General features: G+C 40.0%; 1 protein-coding gene across 6 annotated transcripts in view; it reads left to right on the forward strand.

Annotated features, from left to right (window-relative positions):
* The window catches only part of numb (NUMB endocytic adaptor protein), a 52,472-nt gene extending 24,628 nt beyond the window's left edge, over positions 1-27,844 (forward strand). The window contains exons 2-11 of one of the 6 annotated variants that reach the window (XM_008398869.3): positions 6,609-6,745; positions 12,825-12,899; positions 18,977-19,009; positions 19,668-19,742; positions 21,255-21,395; positions 21,575-21,779; positions 22,215-22,511; positions 23,423-23,566; positions 23,893-24,039; positions 25,770-27,844. In XM_008398869.3, coding sequence (XP_008397091.1) covers positions 6,620-6,745; positions 12,825-12,899; positions 18,977-19,009; positions 19,668-19,742; positions 21,255-21,395; positions 21,575-21,779; positions 22,215-22,511; positions 23,423-23,566; positions 23,893-24,039; positions 25,770-26,509 — 1,983 coding nt within the window. In that variant the 5' untranslated portion in view covers positions 6,609-6,619 and the 3' untranslated portion in view covers positions 26,510-27,844. Of the gene's footprint in view, positions 1-6,608; positions 6,746-12,824; positions 12,900-18,976; positions 19,010-19,667; positions 19,743-21,254; positions 21,396-21,574; positions 21,780-22,211; positions 22,512-23,422; positions 23,567-23,892; positions 24,040-25,769 lie in introns of all 6 variants that reach the window. The other 5 variants (XM_008398868.3, XM_008398872.3, XM_008398871.3 and 2 more) reach the window with 5 other exon arrangements.
* Positions 27,845-27,850: the final 6 nt, after the last annotated feature.

The following is a 27,850-nucleotide window of genomic DNA, read 5'->3' on the forward strand; positions in this document are numbered from 1 at the left end:
CTATTGTGCAGCACTAACACATGGTATACGCCGCTTCTTTGTGGCTTGTCCTTTTGGTTTTCTCTTCATTTAACAAAAAACACTACTTTCAGCCAGTTTTTCATATAAAATCCTGATAGAATGCAGCAGCTTTTAACCATAAAACTCTTACTGGAAAATTCTTGGAGTGTCAATAAAGTCACCACCTGACAGAGTGACACAGTAATGCAGATTTATTAAACAATGCCATTGTTTGACATTAGACTGTGAACATATGTTGCACCTTGTTGACCTCCTGGTTTGTTTTCACGGTTGAATAATCCCTGACTCTTAGTGTTGACACAGATGTCAGATTCAGTAGTTGCTAAGCACTAAGGACCAAAACTGTATATGCCTGTGTATAATTTTTAGTATAAAAAAAGTAATGCAAACCTATTCAACTCATTTTGTAATTATTGCAGAACAGATTTTCTTTTTTTTACATCTTTTGAATTTTCCCCCTATCCTGTGAATTTATATCATGTGTTATTATGGTTACAGCCTCTAAAAAGCTCATGTATTTTTCAAGTGAAGAAAAAGAATCACTCAATAGAAAGTCTCTACAACACAATAGGGCCGTTGTAGATTGGGGAGAGGGGAAAAAAGTACATTTCTGCCAAAAAACTAATGAAATTTGAGAAAAATCTCAAATTTTTATTTTTATTTTTTAAAGAAAAACCAAGGAAAGTTCTGATCTCCAACATAAAATAATTACATAAAATACTAACTCAGAAATGTATTTCTGAGTTAGGTACTAAATTATTTGTTTTTATTCATTTATTTATTTCTATCATTATATAAAATAAAATAAAAATGAAAAATCTGCAGAATTTGCCAGTTTTTTAAACTCATTGACAGACTAATTACTGAAATAGTCATTAGCTGTAGCCCTAGTTTTCTGTTTCTTTGTTAATTACCTATTTATTAGCAGGGCTCACTGGAAGAAGAAATGCTGACCCTCAACATTTAAATATAGGCTTTAAATACTTTTCAAATTTATAATGATCTATCACAAGATTCACTCTTGAGCTGCGTTTGTGTGTAAAACATTGAGCACTAGTGAGGTATGAAAGGTTCATTATCAGAGGCTTGAATTGAAGCCCTTTGTTGTGTTTGGCTCCTCGCTGTGTGTCAGAAACTTCTGGCTCAGATCGCTGGCGAATGTGGATCCTTTACGGCTCAGTGCTCACTTTGTGCCCTTACCCTCTTGACCTCTTTCATGGAACAGTAGGATCGTCGAGTTGGATTAAGAGTAGCGAGTCATAAAACTCTGCAGCCGGAGTCGGATTTTGCCCTTTCCAGACACGTAGCATTTCGACATCCCAAGGTGTATGCAAACGCACGTTGAGTTCTAGTTTCTTATTTGCATAGGCTAGGCTAGGTCAAGCACCAGCGTTCTTCACAGATCCATACTTTGCAAAAGAATGCTGTCTTTTCCAACGCATATGAACAAACAGCCTGTTTTCACCCGGATTTCCTCTCTATCTTTTGTTATCTCTTTTGCAGACAAGATCCTTAGGAGTGTGTGTGTGTGTGTGTGTGTGTGTGTGTGTGTGTGTGTGTGTGTGTGTGTGTGTGTGTGTGTGTGTGTGTGTGTGTGTGTGTGTGTGTGTGTGTGTGTGGGATGGAAACTGGCAGGAAGGTACTAAGAAATCTGGAAGATGAGTTATGTCAGTAGCTCTGTTTTACCACATCACAATTCTGGGAAATTAATAAACAAATATGTTGTTTTCCCCATGTGTTTTAGTCTTTCTTTGACTGTCTGCTTGATTTCTCTTTTGTATTGTATTTGTGTAAATATTGGCTGATACCGATATTGTACCGATACGATCTCTGCAAGAATCATGCATATTTTTATTACTTATTTTGTAATGTGGAATGTTAGAAAAGGCTTGATCAAGTGAGATTACTCTAACAGAGGAAAATGATCAACAATAAGTATGAAAACAACTGACCCATTTATTATTAACCAGTGGGTCAGCATGTGGGATACAAGTGCTGCTGGACTGAAAACCTGGGCTGGACTACATCCTGGAGCGGAATGCTTCTCTAGGCATGCTTATCAGAGATTTTAGATGCAGACCGATAAAATACTCACTTTTTGACAGGTATCGGACTTTGATTCCTGTATTCTTTGAAAGAGACATTAATTTTTAATCCATCAGAAAATGAAAGATTTACAAGAAAATATGTATGCGTCTTATTTGATCATTACTGGATGTCATACAAAGTGTTTCAAAGTACATACTACTGGTTGATTTGTTCTACGCTGGAAGTACCTTTTTTGATATTTTTAATCGATACGAGGATGGAAAAATCACTTTCGATATTTCATCTGCCAATTACTGAACAGTCAATTAGGGAGGTATATTGATGGTTTAGCATTGAGGTCACTGCTTATAGCTAACCCAAGCTTTTTATCTTTGTAACTGAGTTAAAGCAACAATCAGTCAGAACATATTTCCCAGAGCTTGCTCTTCATGATATTTCATTTGGTTTTCAGATGACTCAGAGTGTTTTCGTGTCTTCATGGTAACAGATGCGTTAATTTTGTTGAGCCAGAGACTCGACGCAGACGGATCTGTTTTCCTCCAGTCCACAGCATGGAATCATGCAGTCTGTCACAGGCACTGCAGTGAGCCCAAACATGATATGACCTAAATAAATGAGTTTAATAGAGGAGAGCAGGAGTGAGCCATGGAGCAATATTTATCCCCCTTGCGTGTCGTCTTGTTTTCAAACGACGCTCCCGTCTGCAGGCTACTACTTTTCCAATATGCTCATTGGAGCTTAAGTGCTTGTATGACACTTGGAGCTGTACTTTCAATCCATTTTTTTCTTCTAAGCACCTGCTTTGGTGTCCATTTTCCTGGCTTATTTTCGAGTTTATTCTTAGAACATTTTCACTTTTGTCATGTTGCCACTACAAATTTTGATGTATTTTGGGGGGATTTTATTTGTTATATCAACACAAAGTACACATACTGTGGTGAAAGAATTGGAATACATAGTTGAACTCTTTGTATTTTTTTTTCCCAAATTACAATTGGAAAAGCATGTTGTGCATTTATATTGCCCTAAGTGCCCTAAGTCAACTTTTCTGTCCTGGCAGAAGAAAAGCTTCCCCGCTCTGTGAAGCTACTGACACCACATTTCACACCATTTCTCCGTTTTATTTTTACATTTTTTTTCTAAAATGACCTCTTATGACTCCTTTCCAAAGGCCAAAATTGTGGAATGAACTGCTAATAGGCAAATATATGAATTTTTGCAGTTCTTCTAGTTACCATACACACAAACGCCATATTTTGGTCGGTTGCAGTTATGCCAAATTCTCTCCCCTTTGTGATGATGGATTGAACAGCGCTCTGTAAGATGTTTGAAATTGTGTTTTTTTTGTTTGTTTAAAAATATCCAAACATTGCTTTTAACTTCTCCACAACCTTGTCACTTATCTATTGGCTGCATTGTTTGGCTTCCAAGTGGTCCAAGAAGGGAGCCTTGAGGAACCTCAAAGTTAATTTTTTACTGTTTTTAAAGAAGAAAAATAAACTTTTATGAGCTTTACATCTTGTTATAATGTTATTCTCTCATTAAATACACACATGAAGTGTTGGTTTGATTTCTTTTGGGGTTTTTTTTTTAACCATGCTTGAGAAATCCTTGAATCCCCTGACTCCACCACTCAGCTCCTTCAGACTAGCCAGCAGCAATTAGCAAACACCTGGTGGAACTGCACATCTGCTAATCTCATTGTGTGAAATATTTCTCAGCCTGACAAACTTAGTAGAGGAATCTTGATGTGATGACATCCTGAAGGCAAAGCGCTGGGAATGGTGGGAACTTCTTAGAGACAGAGGCCCAATTTAAAGGCGTTAAATTGCGAAGTCAAATTTCTTTTAAGTCATGTTTAATATACACAACATTTCTTTATAACAACTAAAGGTGACATAACTAATTGATTGTGTTCCAAAATTATACAATTAGACTAGGAAACACACAATAGCAGTGCTTTAAATTTGTATAGAAACATTTCACATGGAATCCAATTTAAACTCGCTGAAGTTTGACATTGTGTAGCGACTAGATGTTCAGAAAAAGTTTCAACCAGAATAATTTTACAAAATCTAAATATTTGCTTCACAGGACCAAAAGTAACCCTGATAGTCAGAAAACAATATTTATGAAACAAATATGCTTTTATAAAATTATGAGTGCTTCAGGAGTACACTTACTACTTGAACTCATAGTAGTTAATAGCTTTTTATCTCCTCCCCTCCCAGTGCCTCCTTTGTGGCATCACAAAATCTTAGATTACACATTTCAAATGAATTAACTGCGTTGCATTTTGACTCGAGTTGTACGTGAATCACGCGTGTGACTCACACTTACAGAGCAACTCCGACTCTGCTCTCTTCCTGTCACAACAAGAGGTTTTGTGGCGTTGAGGTGTGCTTTGGCGAGATCGAACCCAGAAAGCTTTGTTTGTGTCCTGCCTGCAGAACTGCAGCCTGGCATGGACAGATAAGAAGAAAACCTCAACCTGAAGCTCACTGTCTGCTCAGAGTCACTGCAGGACACGTTTCATTATGCAAGCAGTCAGCCAGAGTGTAGTGTGTGCATGTGTGCGTGCTTGCGTGCGTGCGTGCGCGTGTGTGCGCAGGTGTGTGTTCATGGGTCGGCTTTCCTGGATTACAGACCGTAATCCCGACAGATCCTCATCAGTTCAGAAGTCAGCGGGTACAACTCGTTAGTCCAGCAGTTTGCTGTACTGGAAGGGGGATTTCACGGCCGAGTGACTTTTGATCCCCCCATTTTTCTCATTGATCTGGGAGATTTGAGCCAGGCTTGATGGACGAACCTTTCACTTCTAATTTGGATCAGCAACTTTTAATTGGGCCTCTGCTTTTCTTGTGCATCTTAATCCACGCTCGAAGAGAAGGAGTCCACATGGCAGTACTGTCACTTTAATTAAATGTGCTGGGTTTTTTTTCCATTTATTTCATTGTTTGAATCTCATTGAAGATCTTATTTTCAGAGAACATTCCTTATTTTGTTTATTTATTCATGTAATTATGAGGTAGAACAAAATTAAGGATACATTTAAGTTTTCTTATTTTACATTCCATTGTTGAGCAGGAGAGCTAACAAAGGTCAAAGTGAAACCAGGATGCGAGTTCACAAACTGTTGTGTTCAAGTAGTAAATGTGGTTTGTTCTTCTCTGTAGGTGTATTGTCTTCCAAATAAATTTGTTGACCTATAAATATATATACAAGTATTTATATATTTAACTATTTTTTTTTTAAAACTTCTTGATTCATGTGTCTGATGAAGCAATGAGTAAACAGGGCTGCAGCTGATGCATGGTTTATTTTAGTTGTCTGATTTCTCATCGTTTTTTCTCGATAAATTCGGTAGTCAGAGATTATTTTTAACACTCTGCTTTCTGTTGGGAGATCTCTCAGTAAATAAAAACATGACTTTGAAAGTATATTTTCTTCTCCTATTTGATAAGAACTGAAATTCAAGATCTAAAATACTGAGTTTGAACCTGAAGTATTTTTGCTCTTTTCTTGTTAGAGATCTCACCCCCCCACCCCCACCCCAGTTTGAATAACCAAAAGACAAATTGTTTTAAACAGGCTTCACTTTGTAAAACAAAGTATGCAAAACTGCAGCTTAACTCAACTATTTGCTATGAAAAGATAGATGTTTTTATTATTATTATTTTAAATTTTTTTTAATTTTTTTATTTATTTATTTTTTATTTATTTATTTTTTAAGTCAGAGAAGTTGTATCAAAGGCTGTGTTCAATATTTTTTTTACTGTGTTAAACAAATGTTTTATATTACCTAAAACATGGCATATAACCATTAATTTAATCTTATTATATAAATATTTCTGGAACTTGTCATGTATTTCACATGCTTCTGGTATTTTATAGAATTTTACGCACAAACCTGTTTTTGTTTCAGTATTAACAGATGAAATTTGATAGAATATGGAACCATATTGAATTATTATAAATAAATGTTCTGTTTGTTTATAGTCTTTTCCTCGTCAGTCACATAATCTAAACAAAATCTCTAGGCCACTTTTATTAGAAAAATTGGTTTCTGAATCGAATCGTGCATCTAAAAAGCTAGCCACTGAAAGATTTGCATCTATAATAATAACAATGATAATACATCAGATTTTTACAGCGCTTTTTCGGACACTCAAACATGGTTTACAAGAGGAAAAATCAGAAAGAAATAAATAACCCAAATTTTGTAAATATTATTTATTTTTATATAATTGTATTAAGTGGTAACATGTGGGGGAGGGGCAGTGTTGCATTATTCAACATAGTCAAATCAAATGTATTTGCATTTTCTTTCCCATTAGGAGACTTTGAAACACAGGAAAGGCACAATGGATAATTTTGGCAGGTTGATGAAACAAATTGGTAGATTGTGATACTGGCATTTGCTAGGCATTTGCACCTTCAGAGTTGTGTTGGACTTGAAGGGATCATTATTATTATTATTTTGTCCTTCCAAGATGGTGGTATATTCTTTAAATGAATTCCCTTTCTGCCCTTCGCAGGGAGCTCCGCAATGAATAAGCTACGGCAGAGCTTCCGGCGCAAGAAAGACATCTACGTGCCGGAGTCGAGCCGGCCACACCAGTGGCAGACAGACGAGGAGGCGGTCCGCAGTGGCAGATGCAGCTTCGCAGTCAAGGTGACTCTCCTCCTTCCCACATTACTCCCCCCCGTTTTGTAGCCGGGATACAAACACATCTGAAATCACTCATTTTACAAACACTACTTGACTGGACGTGGTGCTGACCTTAAACTATGAAACAACCGAACCTCAGAACTTCTCCCCGGCATCGGACTCCGCTGCGATTAGCTCTCAGCAACTTTAATATAGGTTACATCTCCGTTAAAGATAAACACAATGCTTCCTGATCTCTACAGCTTTCCACCATAACTTGAATAAAGGTACACTACGACTTGAAAAATTACATTTGATCAGCATTGCCAACAACAGAAGACCAATTTGTGCGAAAAAGGGGCTTGTCCAGGTAGCAGCACTCTGACCTGCTCTCCTGCAGTTGATGAAGTGGAGAGTTGATCTTATTTTGGCAACACAGTCTTCCACTTTTGCAAACAGAAGTGCAACGGTACGCTTCCTCTCATCACATGGGGCCAAATGGTCACCTCTTCTCAAGAAAAGGGAGAACTGAAGACCTGGGTTTAGGGAGAGGGAAGTTTTTTTTTTTTCACATAACTGACATTTGTAGTTCTTTTTTAGATGAGGAGCTCCCTAATTTACGGCAGGGTTGAATTAATGATGAAATCGAAGGCCTTAGGGTTACAGTAAGACAATGTAGAGATTTGTGTAACTGCAAATTTGCATTTAGATTGTTTAAATCAGACGTGCTGAGTCGGTTCCTTTTTTTTTTTTTTTTTTTTTTTTGAGATTCAGCAAAATTGTGGTAATTAAATCCAGCTACAGCAGCTACAGAATTCCAGGTATATTTTCAGCTTTAGAATCAAGTAATCGCTGTTTCCCACAAAGTACTTGAAGCAGGATTTATTTATGAGCAATTGGTGATGCATCAGTCGCGCTTCTACAGGCCGATATTTGCAGTTTTACTTGGTTGAACACAGAAAATGTTTGCAGGTCCTTTGATAAAGGTTATATTTTTAAATCCAACGGAAAACAAAAAATAATTGCAACATCATCACAAGTCATAGAATGCATCTCAACGGTCAATCCTTGTTTAATTTGTGGATCGTTTTCAGTTGTTAACCGTCTTGAACAGACATTACACAGTGCAGTAATAACATTTTCTGGTTTGGTTGAGACGCTTGCATAAATAGAAAAGATTAAATAAGAACATTTCCTTTCCTCTGCTTTTCCTCTTATTATGGGACAATGCAACCTACCATGCTGCTCCTCTGTGTCCCTCCTCCCCTTCCTGTTTCCAGACTCCCTCTCTAGGTGCCTCAGAACGAGGCGAGTTGTGTGTAAGTTGTTGCTGTGAGATTTTCACCAACTGCGGCGTCGTGTAGCACACCGAGTGCAGGAAAGGATGGACGACGGCATGTAATTTTATTTAGGGGTAAAAGATTACGAAGACAAATTCATTCCACTTTTTTAACACCTGTATTAATTAGTAAAAAGGTTAAAAGTATGTTTACCTTTATTTTTAACAAATTTGAACTTCTTTCAAGTCGGTCTGTTTCATTAAACCCCTGAAAGTTGTGTTAAAGCTGGTGATTTTAAAAAAATGTGAAAAAGTTCAAGAAGTGCGAGTACTTCTATAAGGCACTGCGCTCCCTTCTTTATGGTCCTTTTTAAGGTGTTGGTGGAATCATGGTAAAATCAAATTGGCAGAGTAATTTGCAGCAGCATTCTGTGAAACATGTAAAACCAGAGTGTCCACGCATCCTTAAAAAGTCTTAAATTCAAGCATGTCTCAAATTCACTTGATAAAATGCATGTTGGACTTAAAGACATTAATCACAGGTCTTTAAATTCCATTTAGTCTCAATTTTTGTTTTTTTGCTTCATTGCATTCTGACTCAAGGCAGTTGAGGCTACCAGTAACTAGCTAGTAAAGTACCCTCACTAGCTTGCTAGGTTTTTACACCCATCATGGGAAAGTGCAAATATATTGCCAATTTGTTGTCTTGTGTGCATTTCTGCCACAACAGAAGATAATGGTCTTAAAAAAGTCTTAAAAGCACAGAATTATGTAAATTAAACTTTTTTGAGCTTTCCATCCTGTTATGTTATTTCCTCATCAAAAACATACCTGGATTGTTGCTTTGATTCTTTCAGGCATCTCTATGGCAACCATTCAGCTGTGAAAAGCTCCTGGGTGGACCTAGTGCCGCCTTCGAGGACGAAGCTCCTCCTCTAAGTTGCAATTTCCAAGATTCCGCCTCACAGAGCAGCCTTTCCCCACCCCTTCAGACTAGCCAGCAGCAATTAGCAAACACCTGATTGAACCGTGCATTTGCTGAGCTCATCTGCTAGTGCAACGCCGTTAAAAACAGTGTTAAAGCGTTAAAAGAGGAGCCGTGCTGTGATGATTTCCTAAAGGCGGAGTGTCAGAAAGAGCAGGAGCTTCTTAAAGAGGCAGAGGCCTAATTTCAAGGCTTTAAATTAGGAAGTCAAATTGTGTTTTTAGTCATATTTGATGAATACAGCATTTTTATAGCAAGTGAAGATAACATAGTTACTTGATTGTGCTATATCAAGTAACTGTGGTTGGAAAACGCATAATGCTGCCCCTTTAAATCTGAGTTGGTGAAATCAGAAGAAAGCCCGAGAAAATTCTGCTTACGCCATTTAGCCATTTAATATTTTAAAAAACCCCAAGATACGGTGTAGTATTTACTGCGACTCCTTAAGCCGTCTCTGTGTTTCCTCATATCCGCTCCTCCCTCATCTCCCGGCTGATCCCCGTTTGGAGACACTACCGCTGCTTTCATGGTCCCGGCTACCCACGGCCGCCTCCTCGCATCAGCATTGTCCCAACATCCTACGTTTGTAGTCTGCATCCGCGTAGATCCGATGCATGTATAAACGCACACACGTGTTCTAATACGCTTGACAGAGTGACTCAGAGCTGTTACGTCACATTCTTAAAATAGCAGAGCCAGAGGGTGGGGTGACAGGCATGGGGCAGCGACACTTGCTTTGTGTGCGTATGCATGTGTGTGTGTGCGTGTGTTTTTGTGTGTGTGTAAGGAAAGGGTAAGGACTTCCTCTCTGGCCCAGCATGTACAATAGCTTCTGAAGAGGTCAGGGTTGTGAGTGGAGAGACACATAATGATGCTGTTTGGAGTCCAGAAGGAAGGAGGGAGAGAGAAGGAGAGATATTCAGGCTAGAGGCAATATTTGTTCTGTGTTCAGTTGCACTTTAACCCAGATTTGTGGATGCTTATATGTACTGTTGACAGAAACACAAAGGCTCTCCTGCTTTGTCTTCATCTCATGACATTGTTTTTGCATTCTTGTCTCTAATGCATGCAATTACAAGGGCCTTTTACTTTTTAGAGTGTGCGAATGTACAAATACTGTGTTACTTTCAGTTCTGTGTAAAACTCAGCTCGTGTGAAAGCTTTAGTGTCACTAGAGATGGGTTTATTATATTTGAAGCAACCCTCTTGGGTATCCTTGGGTATCGTGAGTCTGGGAGTGAAATATAGCTTTATGACTTGCAGTATCATGCCTGAAGGATTATAGGATGACCAAAATCCTTTGGAAAGGTTTGCAAGCATTACTCTTGTGGTTTTGTAATGAGCTTCTGTGGTCACACAGTCCAGAATTACAAAAAAAAAAAAAAAGAAAAGTTTGTTGTAATAGATTTTCACTCCCTTTTGCATATAGCTGGTTGTGAGAGGTGCTCTGAGAAGTCAGACTCTGATTTTTCAGTTTGGTCAACTAGCCAATCAAAAATAAACATCAGTGAACACAACCGAGTTTCAGAAGTTTAAAACTCAATCCCTATATTAAGAAAAATACTTGAGACCGTTTTTGGTACAATGGAAACAATTTTGGAAGGTACAAGGTTCTATGTAGTCAAGATCAAAATCTATGATTAAGACTGCAGTTATGAGAAAATTGTGGACTTGGTTTGAAAATTTGAACTTGGAATGCAAACAATTGACTTATAATTCAGTGTCAATAGGCTACGAATATTCGCTTAGAGGTGTCAAACTCCAGTCCTGGAGGGCCACTGCCCTACAACTTTAAGATGTGCCTCTGCTGCACCACCTGAATAGAATAATTAGGTCATTAGCAAGGCTCTGGAGAACTGATCTACACAAGGAGGAGGTAATTAAGCCATTTCATTCCAGTGTTTTGTACCTGTGGCGCATCTAAAAACTGCAGGACAGCGGCCCTTGAGGACTGGAGTTTGACACCACTGGCTTAGACCTTCTTTTAGTGTTGTAGTTTGGATGCCACCCAGCAGAGGTCAACCCTGGTCATCCTTAAGCAGAGCCAGTAAATAGAGAAACAAAGATGGCAGGGCCGTACCAGAACAGAAAAGGGAAACGGTCCAAACAGAGTCCGGTGTGGGACACAAAATGCTCTTTATGTGGTTCTGCTTTGAAATGTAAACACTCGACTAGTTCCTTAAATTTAGTTTCAACTTAATAGCGTGCATTCAACTGAGCCGCATGACGAAGCAACGTCAACTTCTCATTGAAAAATGAGTGTGAATGCGAGGATGGTGTGATGACAGAAATGGAAAGGATAACAGAAAAATTATAACACGATTGACAAACACATGATGCCAATAAACACGGCTGATTTCGTTCCTGTTTTATTATGTTTTATAAATATGGTTAAGGTTAATAATGTGAGAAAACAACAATTTTTGTTTATTCAGTCAGTATTTAATACAGCAAAAACAAAATAACGTTTTGTATTTTATTGAACGTTTCATGAAAACTTTAGAACTTTCTATTCTGAAAGGATGATCGACCCACTTGATGCAAGAGTAAAAATGGCTGCTTATCAATTAATCGTTATAGTAGATCAATAAGATCAATCAGCTTTAGTTTAACTCCTTGATCGATAACTTGCATCCCTAATTTGAAATCTAAACATCGATTATTTACAAATTTCATTGTCTTGGGGAACATTAAACCCAGATAAGATTTCTGAAATAATCATATTTTTACCATTTACTGCCTCCCTTATGTATACTAGTTTGTGAATCTAAAAGAAAAAAAAAACTGAAAATGATGGCACCAGTGCATCTGAGCGAGAGCATAGAATGACTAATAGACAACGCCTCAGTCATTCTGCGTTAACACATCAACAAAACAGTCTAATATTTCACAATCTAGTTTTGTCTTACTGCCCACTCTGATGTCAGACTTATGGTATTAAGTTTTCTAGGAAATACACCTGAGTCTGCTGTTTGACAATGCAATATGGATTAACTGTGGTTATTGCTAAAGACAGTTGTAATTGTCAAGTCTGTCTCTTTTTATACATTTGTAGAACAAAAGAAAATCCGTTTATAAAGGCCATTTCCTCCAGTAATCTAAAAACATAAGTAATTGACTCCTCTCAGTGGGAAAATAATTTTTCAATTCCGCTTTTACAAACCTTCATTTTCTTGAAGCAAAATCTGACCTGCCAAAAACATTTCCACCAGCCCTGTGTAGTCCGCTTCGATCGGACTCTAGTCCATTTGCCTGGAAAGTTTAGGGAGGTGTGAACCCGCAATTGGAAAAAAAAATTGAGGGGGGGGACGGGACACTAAGGCTAGCGCTAACTGGTCTTTTACCAAAGACAAAGAGAAATCCTGCAGCTGCTAAAAACTGACAACACTCCATTTTTGTTTACATTTCATGAAGAAGGAAGTTGATATTAGTTTTGTTATGCTGTCGTTTCCTTCAGTAGTTCTTGGTGAAGTGCCACCACAGGCGGAGAGGGAAACGCGTTTTTCAATTAGTTTGGTTCGGTTGACGCAATGCGCTGTGAACGCAAACCACAGCAGCTGAAAATGTTACATTTAATGTTGTTAATTGTGGTCCTCAAATGTAAGGAGTCTACCGGACAATCAGGTAGGGAAATTGGCCACAAAAGTCAGTTGACTGGTGCATCACTTCATTCACTTTTCTCAAGAAACTTTAGAGGTTCATCAATTTTTAAATGTAATAAATTAGAGATCAAGTGAAGCAGCAATCAATATAATGTTATGAATATAAAAATGAGTGTTCGTCACTAATAGAAAAGGTTGTTACAGTCAGACTGAGCCTCTTTCCCTCTCTTTCTGCAGTACTTGGGGCATGTGGAAGTGGAGGAATCGAGAGGCATGCACATCTGCGAGGACGCGGTGAAGCGGCTTAAGACGGTAGGTATTACAACACGACCTCTCTGTACCTCCAGGAATGTGGCTACTAAACAACAGATATTCCACCTTCTCTCTTCTACTCTCTCCTCAAACTATTTCACCTTTTATGGCAGCTGGCTCTCTTTCTCTCTCTCTCACCTATCAGCGTGTTTGTTCTTCCATTGTCTTATCTTGCTTAGCTTTTTCCCTTATTCTTAAGAAGTTGAATAAGGTTCTCCACCCTTGCTGGCCGGCCCTTAAGCGCTCCTCCTCCCCTTGTCCTCTCGATATGCTCGGTCTCGGCTGGAGCAGCGAGGTCGGCGTGTACTTCCTGCTCCCGTAGGATCCGGCAGAGTTGCGCAAAAAAAAGGGAACAAATTCCAGAGAGGAGGGGGAAGAGGGAAGCAATTTCTTTTGCATGTCGTCAGTTGTTTGCCAGAGCTCCACCCAGGTTGTAAACTCCCAGCCGGTGGATGAAGCCGATTCTCTGAAGTCTGGGCCAAACCTGAGTCGGCGGGTTTGGCGGAGCTCTCCGTCTCCCGTCTGCGCCATCGGTTCCCACCTAGACACATTAACGGATTGTGTCTGAGTTTAAGCGCATGTGCCGTCAAAGTTTCGGTTCTAGATTGAGCTCACTTCAGAAGATGTATACCTGTCATCCAGTTTGCTCTCCATCAGTACAGACTTCATTTATCCTGCAGCTGCATGAAGAGCCCTTGAGTCCTGCTGCATTTTCTGCTCAAACTGCTGAAGACTTACTTGATCCTTGACTCATTTGCTAGTGTAATTACGCTTCATTCAGCAAACTGTCAAACACCAAACATTCTTAGTCTATTCAAATTACATACATGTTAGTTAAACATGCATGTAAAAGCGACCTTTATTAATATTTAAGCACCATTCTCCTTAAACTAAAGTTCCCCCTTTTAATTGGCACCTCAAACTCGACATCAGTGGCGTCACCAGATCAATTTTAGGGGGGCTAAAGCCCCTTAAATAATCTCAGCTAAATAATTTTATGTATTTTTGTTGTTGTTATTGGTTTCTTTTATTTTTGTTTTTACAAATAATACAGATAATGTGAGCATTTAGTGAGTTTACGTAATCACATAAAATATCAGTTTCAACTCAAATATGAGGCTGAATATTCCGTAAAATGTTCTCAACCCCCACTACATAACTTGGTGGTTTTTATTATTTACAAAAAATAAAGCAACATAATGTCACCAGAATATGAGTTTAAATAATGACATAGTATATAATTGCAACTCAAATATGATCATAAGTCTGAGTTACAATAGTCTGGGCGATCGGTGTAGCACCACAGGAAAATTAGATATTATCTACTTGCCCACTATGTTTGCTCAAAACCTGTGCGTTTCCTCAGTGCTGGTCATTGGTACAAATAAACACACTACTATTGGTTGCAGAATTTTTCTTTTGCTTTTTTTTATTTTTACAAGACTAAAATATAGCTCACCAACTTTTTTGGGCATTCCTCCAAATGTGGAAGTGCACCATATATTGTCATTTTTTCCCTCTAAAAGTTCCATTTATATAATAATATTTGAAAGAAAAAAGCTCTGAATTGGTTTAATTTTATAAATATACAATGACCAATCATTAATTACAACCATGCCTAAAATTATCCATACATACCTCCAACAAATGTAGGTTTACAGTGGTCATTTGATTTTACCAGCCCGTTATTGCTGACAGGAAGTACTATTAATTTTTAGGAATGAACCTGCAAAACTCCAGACTTGAATCTGATGAGCCTGTTTGTTCGCTCATCAAAATTATAGTGGATCAATTTCAGCTACACCTTATTTATTTATTTATTTTATTCCTTTTGTGGTCAGATCTGAGTAGATTCTTAAAATTGAGCATAAACCCCCCAAAAAACGGAGTTGTGTTTTTACCCAGCACGATTACAGAAAGAAAATTAGTAAGTTAAAGCGGGTCACTTTGCTCTGAACCTCACATAGATATTTTTAAATCTCTCTCAGATGGGTCATCTGCACTCCGTCTCCTTCCGCCAGACGGCATTGTTAAAGCATGGCTGTCAGACCAAGGCCAGCCTTGAACAAATACAATTAGCAAAGCCTTCTTCGTCTTCACTAAGTCTTTAATAAACCGACCGTTGCCAGGCGACAAACGCAGTCGCTCCGTTTCCTCTGAACAAACATTAATGTCAGACAGGAAGCTGGTTTCTAAACCTGCGGGTGAGCCGTGCTCGGTCCTAAACTTGCAGCTTGAAGCAGGCCAAAGCGAAGCAGCAGGATCGCCTTCATTCTGGCAGCTTCACCGCTTCCAGTGAGGAAGAACGGCAGCAGTGAACCGAAGCACGCATGAATAAGCAGAAGGCGAAGCTGGAGCGGATGTGCCCGAACATTGAACCGAGCTGGAAGGAGTCGGCCGGGGAGCTGTCAGCTCGGCGGTGTCGTCAGCAGCTTTCAGGAGCGTAATAAGGAGTTTTCTCACAGCTCTGTGATCCGTGACTCAGAGGGGAGGAGGAGGAGGGGGAGATGGTGGTGGCTGCACTGCGGCACCATCAACCTCCAAGCTGCCCTCTTGTGCTGTCATTATGACATCACTTCCTTTTGTTTGCTGACTGGGGCTGTGAGTTTTATCAGTTACTCAGCTCACAGTGACATGGATTTTTGTTTTTCTTCCTTTTTGTCTGTGTGCTGCTGGGTGTACACCTTGAAGATCCTGACATAGCGAAAGAGTCTTTCTATTCACTTGGTTGGTAAATCGAGGTTTGGGCACTTTTAGTGAAAAGTCGGTTTGTAAGGCTGAAAAGATGTCCGCCGTTTCTGAATTGAACGTTAAATTTGAAGAGGAGTGAAAAACGAGTCCTCGTCTGCTTTGATGTCAAAACGTGTCCTGTGGTCAGGACCACTCTGTCTTGTATGTTTTTTTTATTCTACTGCTTAAAGAAAATGTTGTAAAGCGTAAAATGGTTTCACAAAGATCTGGCACAGCAGGTGTGCAGCGGTTCTGCGTGTCCTGACAGAGTTTGCGACTGTTTAGATGGGAAAATTTCTCCTACTCGGCATTAGACCCCATCTGGGATGATAACCTTCCATAAAACCTCTCGCAAACATTCAAAACTGCAAAGTAGCAATTATTTCTACTGCTGCCAACATAATAAGTGTTAAATATTGTCTTAGGATATAAAGTTATTAGAACACAAAATGTTGCCGATTGGGAATTGTGTCACAGCAAGTGTGTGGATATATTGGCGCGTTATTTGTTGCAGAATGTAATTCACGGGAGCCTAAATCTGCATTTTGCCATGTACACGTGCAAATGGAATTAGAGTTTTCTCAAATCTCCACTTTGGTCAGAGTTTTTATAAATAATCGTTTTTTGTGTAGATGAAAGACCTTAAAATGCATAAAAAATGCATTTGTTTTCCCAGACCTGGACTAGACCTGACATTAGTTTTTAATTACTCAGGCTATCTGCTTCTGTAGCCAACCCTCTGTGTGCCTGTCAGAGTTGACCTACTGTAGTTTGACATTGATTTTAGGTTGCTCTGTTTAAACGTTATGGTGATTCATATCATTGATGTGTATTGGATGGATTTCTCTTTCTTGTAGACTATTATAAAGTGTAGCCAGCTGATCAACAGTGTGCAGCTGCAGGTGTGGGAGGGGCCACACTGCCTTACTTTCTACAAGCAGTTGTATAACAGATTTTTTACTGTTTTGAAACAATAGCTTTCTAAAACTTTGCGTCACTTTATCAGTAAACGGCCCTCACCTGCTCACCAGTGGTTTTGTACATCAATGTCTACAAAGTGGCTTTCCTGTCTGGGTCATCTTATTTTTCCAGGCATTGTTGCTTCATTTTGACCTTTTTAAAAGTGTCTTATCTCTTCCGCTTGGAAATGTTTTTGCTTATTATGAATTAATGAATGCTGAATGACCTTTTTCCGTGTGTTATACTTTCTGTCCTTTTCAAGCAGGTTTAAATTGCAGAGAATTTCCTCCAGATTCAACTTCCTCCCTTTCTCGAGTTGTAGGGCTCTCTTTAATCTAGACTCTGTTCCTCCTAACCATATGCCACTAATACAATCACTGCTCGTCTTTGCGGCTCCCACAGAAACACCACATGCACTAACAAAGAGCTCGACTCGCAACCAAATGAACGTCCATTTCTGGTTGACATGTTTAATCATGCGTTAACGTGAGCCGCCTGCGCTGCGGCCGTGTAACAGGAGCCGAACGGCACTCCTTTCCAGAGTTTATGGGACAGAGAACAACTCGCAGCAAGCGTGTGAACGCAGAGAAGGGATTAAGACCTGGTCTGGTCTGGTTGGGGTGTTTTTTTTTTTTGTTTTTTTTTTTGCTTTTTCTTGTTTAAAGTGGTTACTGCAGCTTGAACCCGAACCGCCTGACTCAGCAAACAGTCACAGGCTTGATCCAGAGGTCAGTCTTCCGTCTGCAGCAGTCTGTTTCTGTCTGCTGAGCAACCGCGGATCTCTGTCTGAACATCAGATGAGAAAGAATAAAATGGGACTTGAGGTTATCCTTTCCCGAAAGACTAAGAGGTAGAGATGGACGAAGACATCGGCTGCTGGCAGGAATATGTTGATGTTCCAGCTTGACAGGCTCTGACCAGAATCATTTGACAATGTTTTTTTTTTTTAATCTGTTTTGTAAGATCTTCCGCTTAAATGCGGTTTTAGAATCGTTTAGATTTGTGGGGAACCTCAAGATCCAATTGATGATGATTCATAACATCCATTGGGGGTCTTTACCCCCAATGGATGGGGTAAAGTTCTGGTTGGAAACCAGAACTTTAGGGAACACATACATTTCTGTGTATATTTACTAAAGATACATATACCAAATTTCTAATATAATATGCTACGTTAAGTTTAAAATGCAGACACTAACTGTATACTTTTTAAAATAATGAGTCTTTTCAGTGTGGAAGCTGTATCTACATGAAAGTTAGCTCTTTTCCCCCCCACTTTGAGTAAGACATTAAAAAAAAAAAAATCAGATGAGCACAAAAATGTATGAAGCAGTTTGACTATAAACTGTATTTATGTGACATGTCGGCGGGTTTTTCAGGCTAGAAGACTTTCAGCAGATAATTACGGCAAATAGCTCAGTTTGATCCTGTTTAGTGTCCATCTGTTATAAATTCAGCCTTCTGGAAATCACAGTGATGCGGCTGGCTCTACATTCTCAAGGGAACGTACAGAGAAAGCTGTTTTTGTAATTCTAACGACATCAATTAGGGGCACATTGATTGCAGATTTTTGGCCGATCACCGACATTTAAAAACCCTGACCCGTTTTGACCGATACCAATTATTTTCTTTTTCTCTGGTTAAGTTGCTAAATGTTGCAGCCAAGTGTCTAAGTTGGCAATAGTGGGGCACATGTGTCAGCCGGTCGCTGATCTCACAAAATGAGGGAAATTGGGGCAGATTTATTGGTCTGTTAATTTTTCGTTGAACCCCAACGTCAGCTATGCTAACCGCTATTATAAGAATGTTAAAGACGGTTTAAAATGTAGGTTGTCTTAATAGAATAGTAAACCTGTGTTAAAGCAACCGCTCTCACCCAAAGAGTACGTCTTCGCTCATATTAAATACACATGAATATGGAAATATTTTTATCGCTGTTGTTATATTTGAGTTCTTAAGTGATAATATGCTTAAAGAAAAAACACCAGCAAGATGTGGGTTTTCCGTACTAAGCGGTGTCGATTCCTGCTGTCAGAAGGTTCTGCGGTGAGCATTAACTCTTTTCGGGATTTTCCTTCACGGTTCTACTAACTCCAACAAAGTGTCCCTCTCCCCCCCCATCCATCCATAACTTTGAAGTGAATTCATGCAGCACTAACTGAATAAAAGCATCACTCGCCTCACTCATAACCCCAGCTTCAACTTCACCAAACCAAACAAGCTTCCAATCAAACCCCTTCCTGTTGGCTCTAGTCAATTCTTAGACGACTTAGGTAACATTTTCATGCCTTGTTCTCTCCCCGACCCCGTCTCCTCCAACCCTCTCACCCACCCTCCACCCTCTTTTTTTTTTTTTTTTTTTTTTTTTTTGCCACATCCACTTCCAGGACAGGAAATTCTTCAAAGGATTCTTTGTGAAAGTAAGTTATTCCTTTTGTGACTCTTGAGTGTTTTTTTTTCTCCTTCTCACTGGCTTTATCATTTTCTCGCACTTCACTCTTTGATCACACCTGATGGCTGGAAGGAGCACATGGACACATGGGGGAGATGAGGGGTGTTTAGTGATCTGGACAAACACAACGATGCATGCTTCTGAGCAGGTGGGGTGGTTTAGGCTGGGGTGGGGCATCTTTAAGTCACCCATGTGTTTGTGTTTTTTTGTATTAACAGGCGTGCCTTCTCTTCCTTCAGCCCTTCTTCCAGGAAGCAGCAATGGAACAGCGGATATTTCCCTTTTCATTGTTGCTATTCTAACCAATGGGGTCGTCACTACCTACTGCATCAATCCACAGAATCTCACACCAACTCTTCTTTGGTTTCTTGATCAAATTTATCTCCTCTTGCGTGGCACTGATCTTTGAAAACACCTGTTGACAATTTTTTTTTTTGCCTTTCTTACTATTTGCAATCTTTTATTCACAGGTGTGCTCTGTTTGTGTGTGTGTGTTTGTCCTAATAGTTTTCATGAATAGGTGCAGAGGAATGTTACAAAAAGAAAGTAATCATGTGGGATGTTGGAGAAGCTCTTGTTTTGTGACCCATTGTTTTGTGTGTGTGTGTGTGTGTGTGTGTTTGCAGGCTGGGAAGAAGGCAGTGCGAGCTGTGTTGTGGGTGTCGGCTGATGGTCTTCGTGTTGTTGATGACAAAACAAAGGTAAGCCAATAGAAAACCTTGTAGGAGAAGCCTGGAGAGGAAACTCTACACTTAAATCCAGTCAAAAATCTCTGCCAAGACTTCAAAAATTGCTATTAACCAATGTTCTTCTTCCATATAATGAAGAATCTGTAAACATTTGAGAACGTTAATGTACAAACCCTCCAAACACCTTGTAGCTGTAATTGCAGTGGAACATTTTTCTGGATTTTACCGAATACAAATCGGCATTTTTCAAAAAATTTTGCAAAAATGCTTAAAGGCCATATATCATTTCACTTAAATCTAGTCTGAAATTCATCAAGTAAAATTAAGGCCTTAAATTGTCTTAAATTCATTTTTAAAAAAGTGGTAGTTGGTCTTAAATACGTTGATCGTAGGGATTAAATTTTGTTGAGACCATTTAATTTCTTATATTTTATATATTTTTATTTTTCTCATGGGACGTTTTCCGTCGGGCTAAAGTTTGAGACATATTCGTTGCGTTCTGTGACTGGAGGCGGTTGAGGTTACCAGTAACTAGCTGCTAATATACCCTTGTTAGCTAGCTAGCTAGCTTTTTTATGTCTATCATGGATAAGTGCAAGTTTATTGTCAATTTATTATCTTTTGTACTTTTCTGTCAATATACAGGTCTTAAATTTCATTCATATTGGTCTTAAAAAGTATTAAATTTGATTTGGTGAAACTCAAAAAACCCTATTAATTGTATCCTTCTGTGTTTTGGTTTGTCACTTAAAATTTTGGTAAAATATAGGAAAGTCTGACATTTAAAAAGTTCACATTTTTTAAGTTGGTCATCTTATATAGTCATTATTCAATCTGGATCAGTAGGTTACAGAACCAGATTTTAGACTACTATAGTCAGCTTAGTTGGTGTTATGTAATGTTTACATTTTCTGAAACACTGAATTTTGTGTTTTTCTTACCTGTAAGCCTTAATCATCAAAAACTGCAAGAGATAAAGTCTTGAAATATATAACTCAATGTGTAATAAAAATGTATTTTATAACTTTCGCCTTTTTCCTAACATTCACATTTGTTGGAGGTGTAAACAAAACTTCCTTGTAAGTGGTAAAGTAACAAAATGTGAAAACATTCTAGGTGCATGTTTCAGCTCTAAATATTGAATATACTGACCTTATATAGTAATTATAATAAAAAAATCTACAGTAAAAAGGCTCTGACGACCTCCAAATGCCCTTTTTTTTCATTATGTACCCTGTGCACCTTTATGTAGAACTAAAGACTTGTTCATATGGAATTAAATGAGAAGTCATACTGACATCTGCTGGAAATATCTGGTAATGACATTAAAAAAAAATCTTAGTTTACAGTAAATCAAAATTATTTTTGAATTTTGTTTTGGAATCAGAAATCGTTTCATGTAGTTGATGAGAGAACACTGATTCAAAGACCAAAAATGAATAAAACTGAGCTCATGTTTTGATATTGTTCCATTTCTCAGCTCTCAGCTTTGACCATGCTAACGATAGAAACTGCTGTCCGCAGGACCTGATTCTGGATCAGACGATAGAGAAGGTTTCGTTCTGCGCTCCTGACAGGAACTTTGAGAGGGCGTTCTCTTACATCTGCAGGGACGGCACCACGCGACGCTGGATCTGCCACTGTTTCATGGCCATTAAAGACTCAGTAAGAACTAGCTCGGTCACTGCCGACGCTGTGCTCACGGTGCTTTATAGGAAGACCTGCTCAAACCTCTTCTCTGGTGGACGAGTTTGAGCTGTCGCCTTCACAAATAAAAGATGCGTGTTTTTGGCTTTTTGCGGCGCTGCGGTGAGAATCTTCATCCTTTGTGTCGTCCCTGTCAGGGAGAGCGACTCAGCCACGCTGTGGGCTGCGCGTTTGCCGCTTGTCTGGAGCGAAAACAGAAGCGGGAGAAGGAGTGCGGCGTCACGGCAACCTTTGATGCCAACAGAACCACTTTTACTCGGGAAGGCTCATTTCGTGTTACCACAGCAACGGAGGCTGCGGAGAGGGAAGAAGTCATGAGACAATTTCAGGATGCTAAGAATGGTGCGTACTTTAATGGATGGAGAGTTAGACTTCAGAACTCGTTATGAATCTCTAAGTAGTTGGTGTGAGAGCTGTGTTAGTAGTTTTTACAGTATCTTTCTGTCTTTTTCTTTCTATTCCTTTCTCTTTTTATTTCTTTGTCATTATGCCACTACTTTTTTCCATCTTTTTGTCTCTTCTTTTTTTCCTCTCTCTCTTTCTTTGTCGTCTTTCTTTTTATTTTCTTATCCATCTTTTCTTTCCTGCTTTTGTTTCTTCCCACCTCAGCAGGGATTGAGCAGATATAGAAAATAGATGGATTCATAAAGTTGGTTTCAGTAGCAGTCTCTTGAAACTAATAACTTGCCAGAAACTTGCCTCCTAGCTGTACCACATGTAAACCTCTCAGCTCTTCAGTGGGTTATTACCTCATTGTCTCCTTCTCTTTACCAGCAGAGACAGAGTTGAATGTTGTCGGGAACTCTGCCAACAGTGTGACAAACACCTCGGTGCTCCAGTCAGGAAGCTCCCCGTCTCCCTCGTCCTCTCCGCCTCTCTCCGTAGCGGCCCTGGGGCCTCAGGTGATACCCCGCAGACACGCGCCGGCCGAGGCCCTCGCCCGCCAGGGCTCCTTCAGGGGCTTTCCGGCCCTCAGCCAGAAGACATCCCCCTTCAAACGACAGCTATCGCTGCGCATGAACGAGCTGCCCTCCACCATGCAGCGCAAATCTGACTTCCCTATTAAAAACACAGGTGATGATTTAAAGCACGTTACTGAAAAACCTTCAGAAAGAGATCTGAGTATTATAAAGTCTGTGCATTGTTTTCCTCTAGTGTTGGGTAAAAGGATTTGCTATGGAGCAAAGATACTTTAAAACCTTCGAAAGTCCTGACATGGTTGGAATACACTGGCTGCTTATTGGCTGGGAATTTAATTTGTAGCCTAAGACTTCTGGTTTCTCTGAGATTTTAATAGCAGCTCTTCAAAATGGGAAAGACATAAAAACATTCCCTTGAGGTAAGGCAGCTGTGGGACGGATTGCGTCAGGACAAGCTACTTAAATATGGACATTTGACCTTAACCACAGTGAGGGCAATAATTACATTTCATCTCTACCATCATGCACGCAGTGGGGAAAATGTTAGTAAAGTATAAAAGTGTGCCATATTGAGGTCACCAAGTCTCCATAGCAACTATTAAATATTATTAACGGGGAGGTATGAAGAAAAGGTAGAAAACGGCATCATGAACTCCTGGAGAATTTGATGAATAACGTCCTGGACGTATTGTTAATTTCTGGTATTCAATTAAGAAGGACTATCTAAACTACAAAGAATTATGTATTTATTAGCTTCTGTTTTACATTTGAATAATGGCTATCCAGCTTTTTCTTTTCTTTTTAAGAAAGGGGAAACAGTTGATCAGTCTATAATAGGTCAGGTGTCAAAATTCATTGCACAGCATCAAACCCTTTTATGGATTGTTTTTATATTTAAGAAAGGAAAAAAAATACAGTATTTTCCAGTTTTACATAAGCAGATATCTCCTTAAAAATCAACAAACTGAAACAAAAACACAATTCACATCTAGACAAATGTGATCCTCTTGTGTACTGGGTTGAATTCTGTGCATGTATTTGAACTCTGCATCCTCGTCCCTGCAGTCCCTGAGGTGGAAGGAGAAAACGACAGCATCAGTTCGCTGTGCACTCAGATCGCCACAGCGTTCAGTGGGCCCCCTGAGGACCCGTTCTCTTCTGCTCCGATGCCCAAACCGGCATCCTCTCCTCAGTCCCCTGTGGCGCCAGGTAAAACCTGTTCCTATCTGCTCTGTGACACACACTCCCTTTTCAGTGCAATTTGTTCAAATTATAAGTCCGATAGTCATTTTGTTCTGATATCAGATCATGAACAAATTTAATTTGTTCCACACTTTTAAACTCTATTTTGCATCTACCTTTATATATTTTAACGCTTGCCCCACTGTTCACTATAAAGTTTCTAACACTTGTGTTAAAGAAGCAATTAACACCTCAAGCTTACCTATTAAAAGCATGGTAGCTTTGCACGTCTAAGGAAAGATCGCCTCCATCTTTCAGAGCTTGCATCAGCTTTTGTCTCTTATTGGCTTTAGTGAATGGCACCATGCTTGCCTTCTCCATTGCTGCCACTGCTGCTCCTGCCGCCTCCAACCCCGCCGTCCTGCACCCCGCTCTGCCTACGCGAGAGACTAACCCCTGGGCCACAAACCCAGCGGGGCCCCCCGCTCCAGTCCTCCCAGGTAAGCAGCTCTGCAGGGGAGACTTGAGATTTCTGTTCACTTTGAGAGTGAAGTCCTCGTCTATCATGGATGTTTCGTCACTCTTGGTTTGTAAAAAAAATAATAATAATAATAATAATAATAATTTTTAAAAAAGCACCCTGTATCTTAGTTTCACAAAAAGGTTTTTAAACACTCGCTTGACATAGCGAACCATCTCATTCACCGGCCGGTCTGTGCCTTACCAGAGGCATAAAACTTGGAAACATTTTGAAATCGATCAAGTTTATTTTTAATTCACATTTCAGCAACAGGGCAGTTTAAAGTGCTTTACATCATGAAAACACAAAAACATCATAAACACGTCTTGCAGTCAACAACTGTGAAAACCAGTGAACAGGCGTTACATTTTGTCAAGTCCAAACCTCCAACTGGGAGGTCTGGTTGTCAGCCTGGAATGACCGCCTGGAGGCACTCCAAGCTGGGATCGGAGGGATGGAACGCTCCCGTCCTCTGGTGGTGGAAGACTATAAAAAAAACCATTTTGTTTTTTCTTTTTTGCCAAATTTTATACGTTTGCTCAATATTCGCATGACAGTTGGATGGAATCGCAGCGACTGAATAGGATTGTTATGTAGAGCATCAGCTTAAACACCAATATTAGGATAGTGAGAAAAGAAGCTTCTGCGCTAAAATCATTTCAAGCGTCTTTCATTTCTTAAACTCTTGCATCTCAGTTACTTAAAAATAAGTAATTGAGCTTCTAGAAACATATAGTCTTCTATATGCTTATAGAAGACTGAGTTCAGAGTTCAGGTCAGATAAAACCAGAGGCAAACTTTTCATGGTCTTCATGGAAAGCACTTTATTTGGTGGAAACCTAACATGTAAATATGGATGAAGGCAAATGCAGGGAGAGAACACAGTTTCAAAAACCAAGTATCATTTTCCTTTCTTCTTCACATTTTTGCATTACTTTGTGTTGGTTTATTAAAGGGGCAGTATTATGTACAATTGACTTTTTTGAGCTTTTAATCAGGGGCAGTATTTTGTACAATTGACTTTTTTGAGCTTTTAATCGTGTTTTTAATCTTTTTAATCATGTTATCCCCTCATCAAAAGCATATCTGAAGTGTTGCCTTGATTCTTTCATGCATGCTTGAGAAATCCTTTAATCTCCTGTGGCAACCATTCAGCTGTGCAAAATACCTGGATTTCCGAGGTTCAGCTCTTCCATCTCTCAGAGCAGCCCTCCCCTGAAACTCCTTCAGACTAGCCAGCAGCAATTAGCAAACACCTGTTGGAGCTGAGCATCTGCTGAGCTCATTATAGGAGCTACTTCTCAGTGTAACGCTGGTAAAAAAAATATTGTTAAAGGGTTAATAGAGGAGGGATGAAGTGATGACTGCCTGAAGGCAGAGTTTCAGAAAGAGCAGGAGTTTTTAAAGAGACAGAGGCCCAATTTCAAGGTGTTAAATTCCAAAGTTAAATTTGTTTTAAGTCATATTTGATATATAAAATGTTTTTATAACAACTGAAGGAAACAAACTAAATTGTCAAACTCAAGTAACTCAATTGTTACTTGAGTGTACATTATATTGCCTCTTTAAATAAAATATGTTATCCAGTGACAACATTTGGAAAAACATCTTGGAGTCGAGCTCTAATGCAGGGCATTGTTGATGTGCTAGTGTCATCTTTGTGTCTCAACAATGACAGTTTGATTTAATTAATTTTTTTTCTTACATCAGGAGGAGACTGGACATCAGCGACGCCAGCGATAGTAGCCCCTCCCACCGCCTCTCCGGCTATGTCCGCCCACAAACGCACGCCATCAGAAGCCGACCGCTGGTTGGAAGAAGTCACCAAATCAGTTCGTGCACCGCAGTCTAAACCAATGGCAGCAGGAGGCACGCCTCCCCCACAGGCATTCGGTGCCCCGGTGCATATGCCCATGGCTCCAGTCCCCGTCGTTCCCGCAGTGCCCTTTATGCCTTCCCTGCCTCCTCCCGTCCCCATGGTGCCCCCCCGCCAACCCGCTTTCCACCCCCCAGCGCCGGCCTCTTACCCGGTGTCCAATGGCTTGCCGTTCCCCCAGCCCAGCGTTCCCGTGTTTGGCATAACTCCCTCGCAGATGGTGGCCAACGTGTTCGGCTCCGCCACCCAGCCGCAGCCGTTTCCCATCCCGGCCGCCGCCACCATGCCACAGACTGGTGATGCTCAGGCCGTTAATAACGTCTCCCCGTACGTCAAACCCCCGGCGTCCACCGAGGTCTACATCCAGCCCCCAAACGGCAGGGCCGCCTTCAACGGCGCAGACGGCTGGGCGGCCTCGTCTTCCCAGTATGGCCAGCCTGCACCGGCACAGCAAGAAGACGCGTTCGAAGCCCAGTGGGCGGCGTTGGAGAACCGCCCGCACCAGCGCACCACCCCGTCCCCCACAAACCCGTTCTCCACTGAGCTGCACAAGACTTTTGAGATCCAACTGTGATCGCAGTGCCATCAGGAAGCACCGAGTAGCTGGGGGCGGACTCGATGGAGTCACCCTGCCCCTTCCTGCTGCCATTTTATTGGACACCCACTGCAGGGGTGGTAAAGGCGAAAAAGCAAATCGAACCCTGCGCAGCATCAAAGGGGGGTGGGGGGGGGAAGAAAAGAAAGTAAAACAAAACAGGTTGTTGTGAAGACATTCACGGCTCCTCAGGCATTTCCTTTGTATTGTCTGTATTGTTTTGTTTGTGCTTGTGGAGCTCAAGGTTATCATTACCCTGTGGAGCGCAACTCCCTTCTGCCAGCTAGCTTCGCTCACCGAGGCCCTCTGCTGGCGGGCGAGGGACGCAGCACTGAGAGAACTCAACGTCCAGATGAGAAGTCCTTCATAAAAGCCACCCAATCAGAAGACGAGAGTCAGACAATGCCAAAATCTTTATTTTTATGCATCAAGTATATTTGAAATAGCTTTGGATCTAACAAAAGAGTTGTAAGTAATCTTGCCAAAGGCACGGGATAGTTACAATGTTCATGTACACAAGGAAAGATCATGTATATAATACATAAATATATATATATATATATATATCTAAAGAATCTATACTGTACACAGAGCTCACAGCAGTGCAAATTTTTAATGTGATGTAAAGAGATTTTTTTGTGAAGGGATAGTTGCTTTTGAGTGTGCTTTTTTTTCTCTCCTAATTTTTAACAAAAAATCTTGATGCCGTTTGTTGCATCTCCAAACTGAATGGGGGAAAAAAAAAAACAATATCTCACCGTGAAATAGGGTATCTTTGCAGCAACAATCAGCTTGAACTCGGCCATGGTGGTGGTGCCTATATGGTCTCTTGTCCTTAATTTTTAACGATTTAGGACAAATTAGTACTTTTTTTTTTTGTAGCACCAATCTTGTTTTATATTATTATTATTTAACAATCTGGTTTTACCTCCTCCTCCTGGGGGATTTTTTTAAATGTAGTTGATTTTTATGTTTTATTATGTTTTTTCTGCACATGCACTAAACCAGATCATTTGTGAGCTTGATTATCATGGGCTGGTCAATCATGGTGCTGCGGTAGCTGATCCGGCCCGGTTTCCGTTAGCATACTGTTAGCTCTGATGAGCAGCAGGACCCCCACTGGGAGGAAAAGAAGATTTTTTTTTCCATCCGCTCCATTTGATTTTCTCTCTTCTTTTTTTTTATCAAACCTGCGAATATGATCAATTCTCTGATCTACTTCTCCATTTTGTAAGTATTTCATTTCTTTATTCCAGCTCTTTGGAGGAAAAAACTGAAGCTAATGGGGTTGAATAAATTTATGGTGATAAAACAGTCTTT

The sequence above is a fragment of the Poecilia reticulata genome, chromosome 22, assembly GCF_904066995.2.
Source record: "Poecilia reticulata chromosome 22, P_reticulata-male-v2, whole genome shotgun sequence".
Taxonomy (NCBI): domain Eukaryota; kingdom Metazoa; phylum Chordata; class Actinopteri; order Cyprinodontiformes; family Poeciliidae; genus Poecilia; species Poecilia reticulata.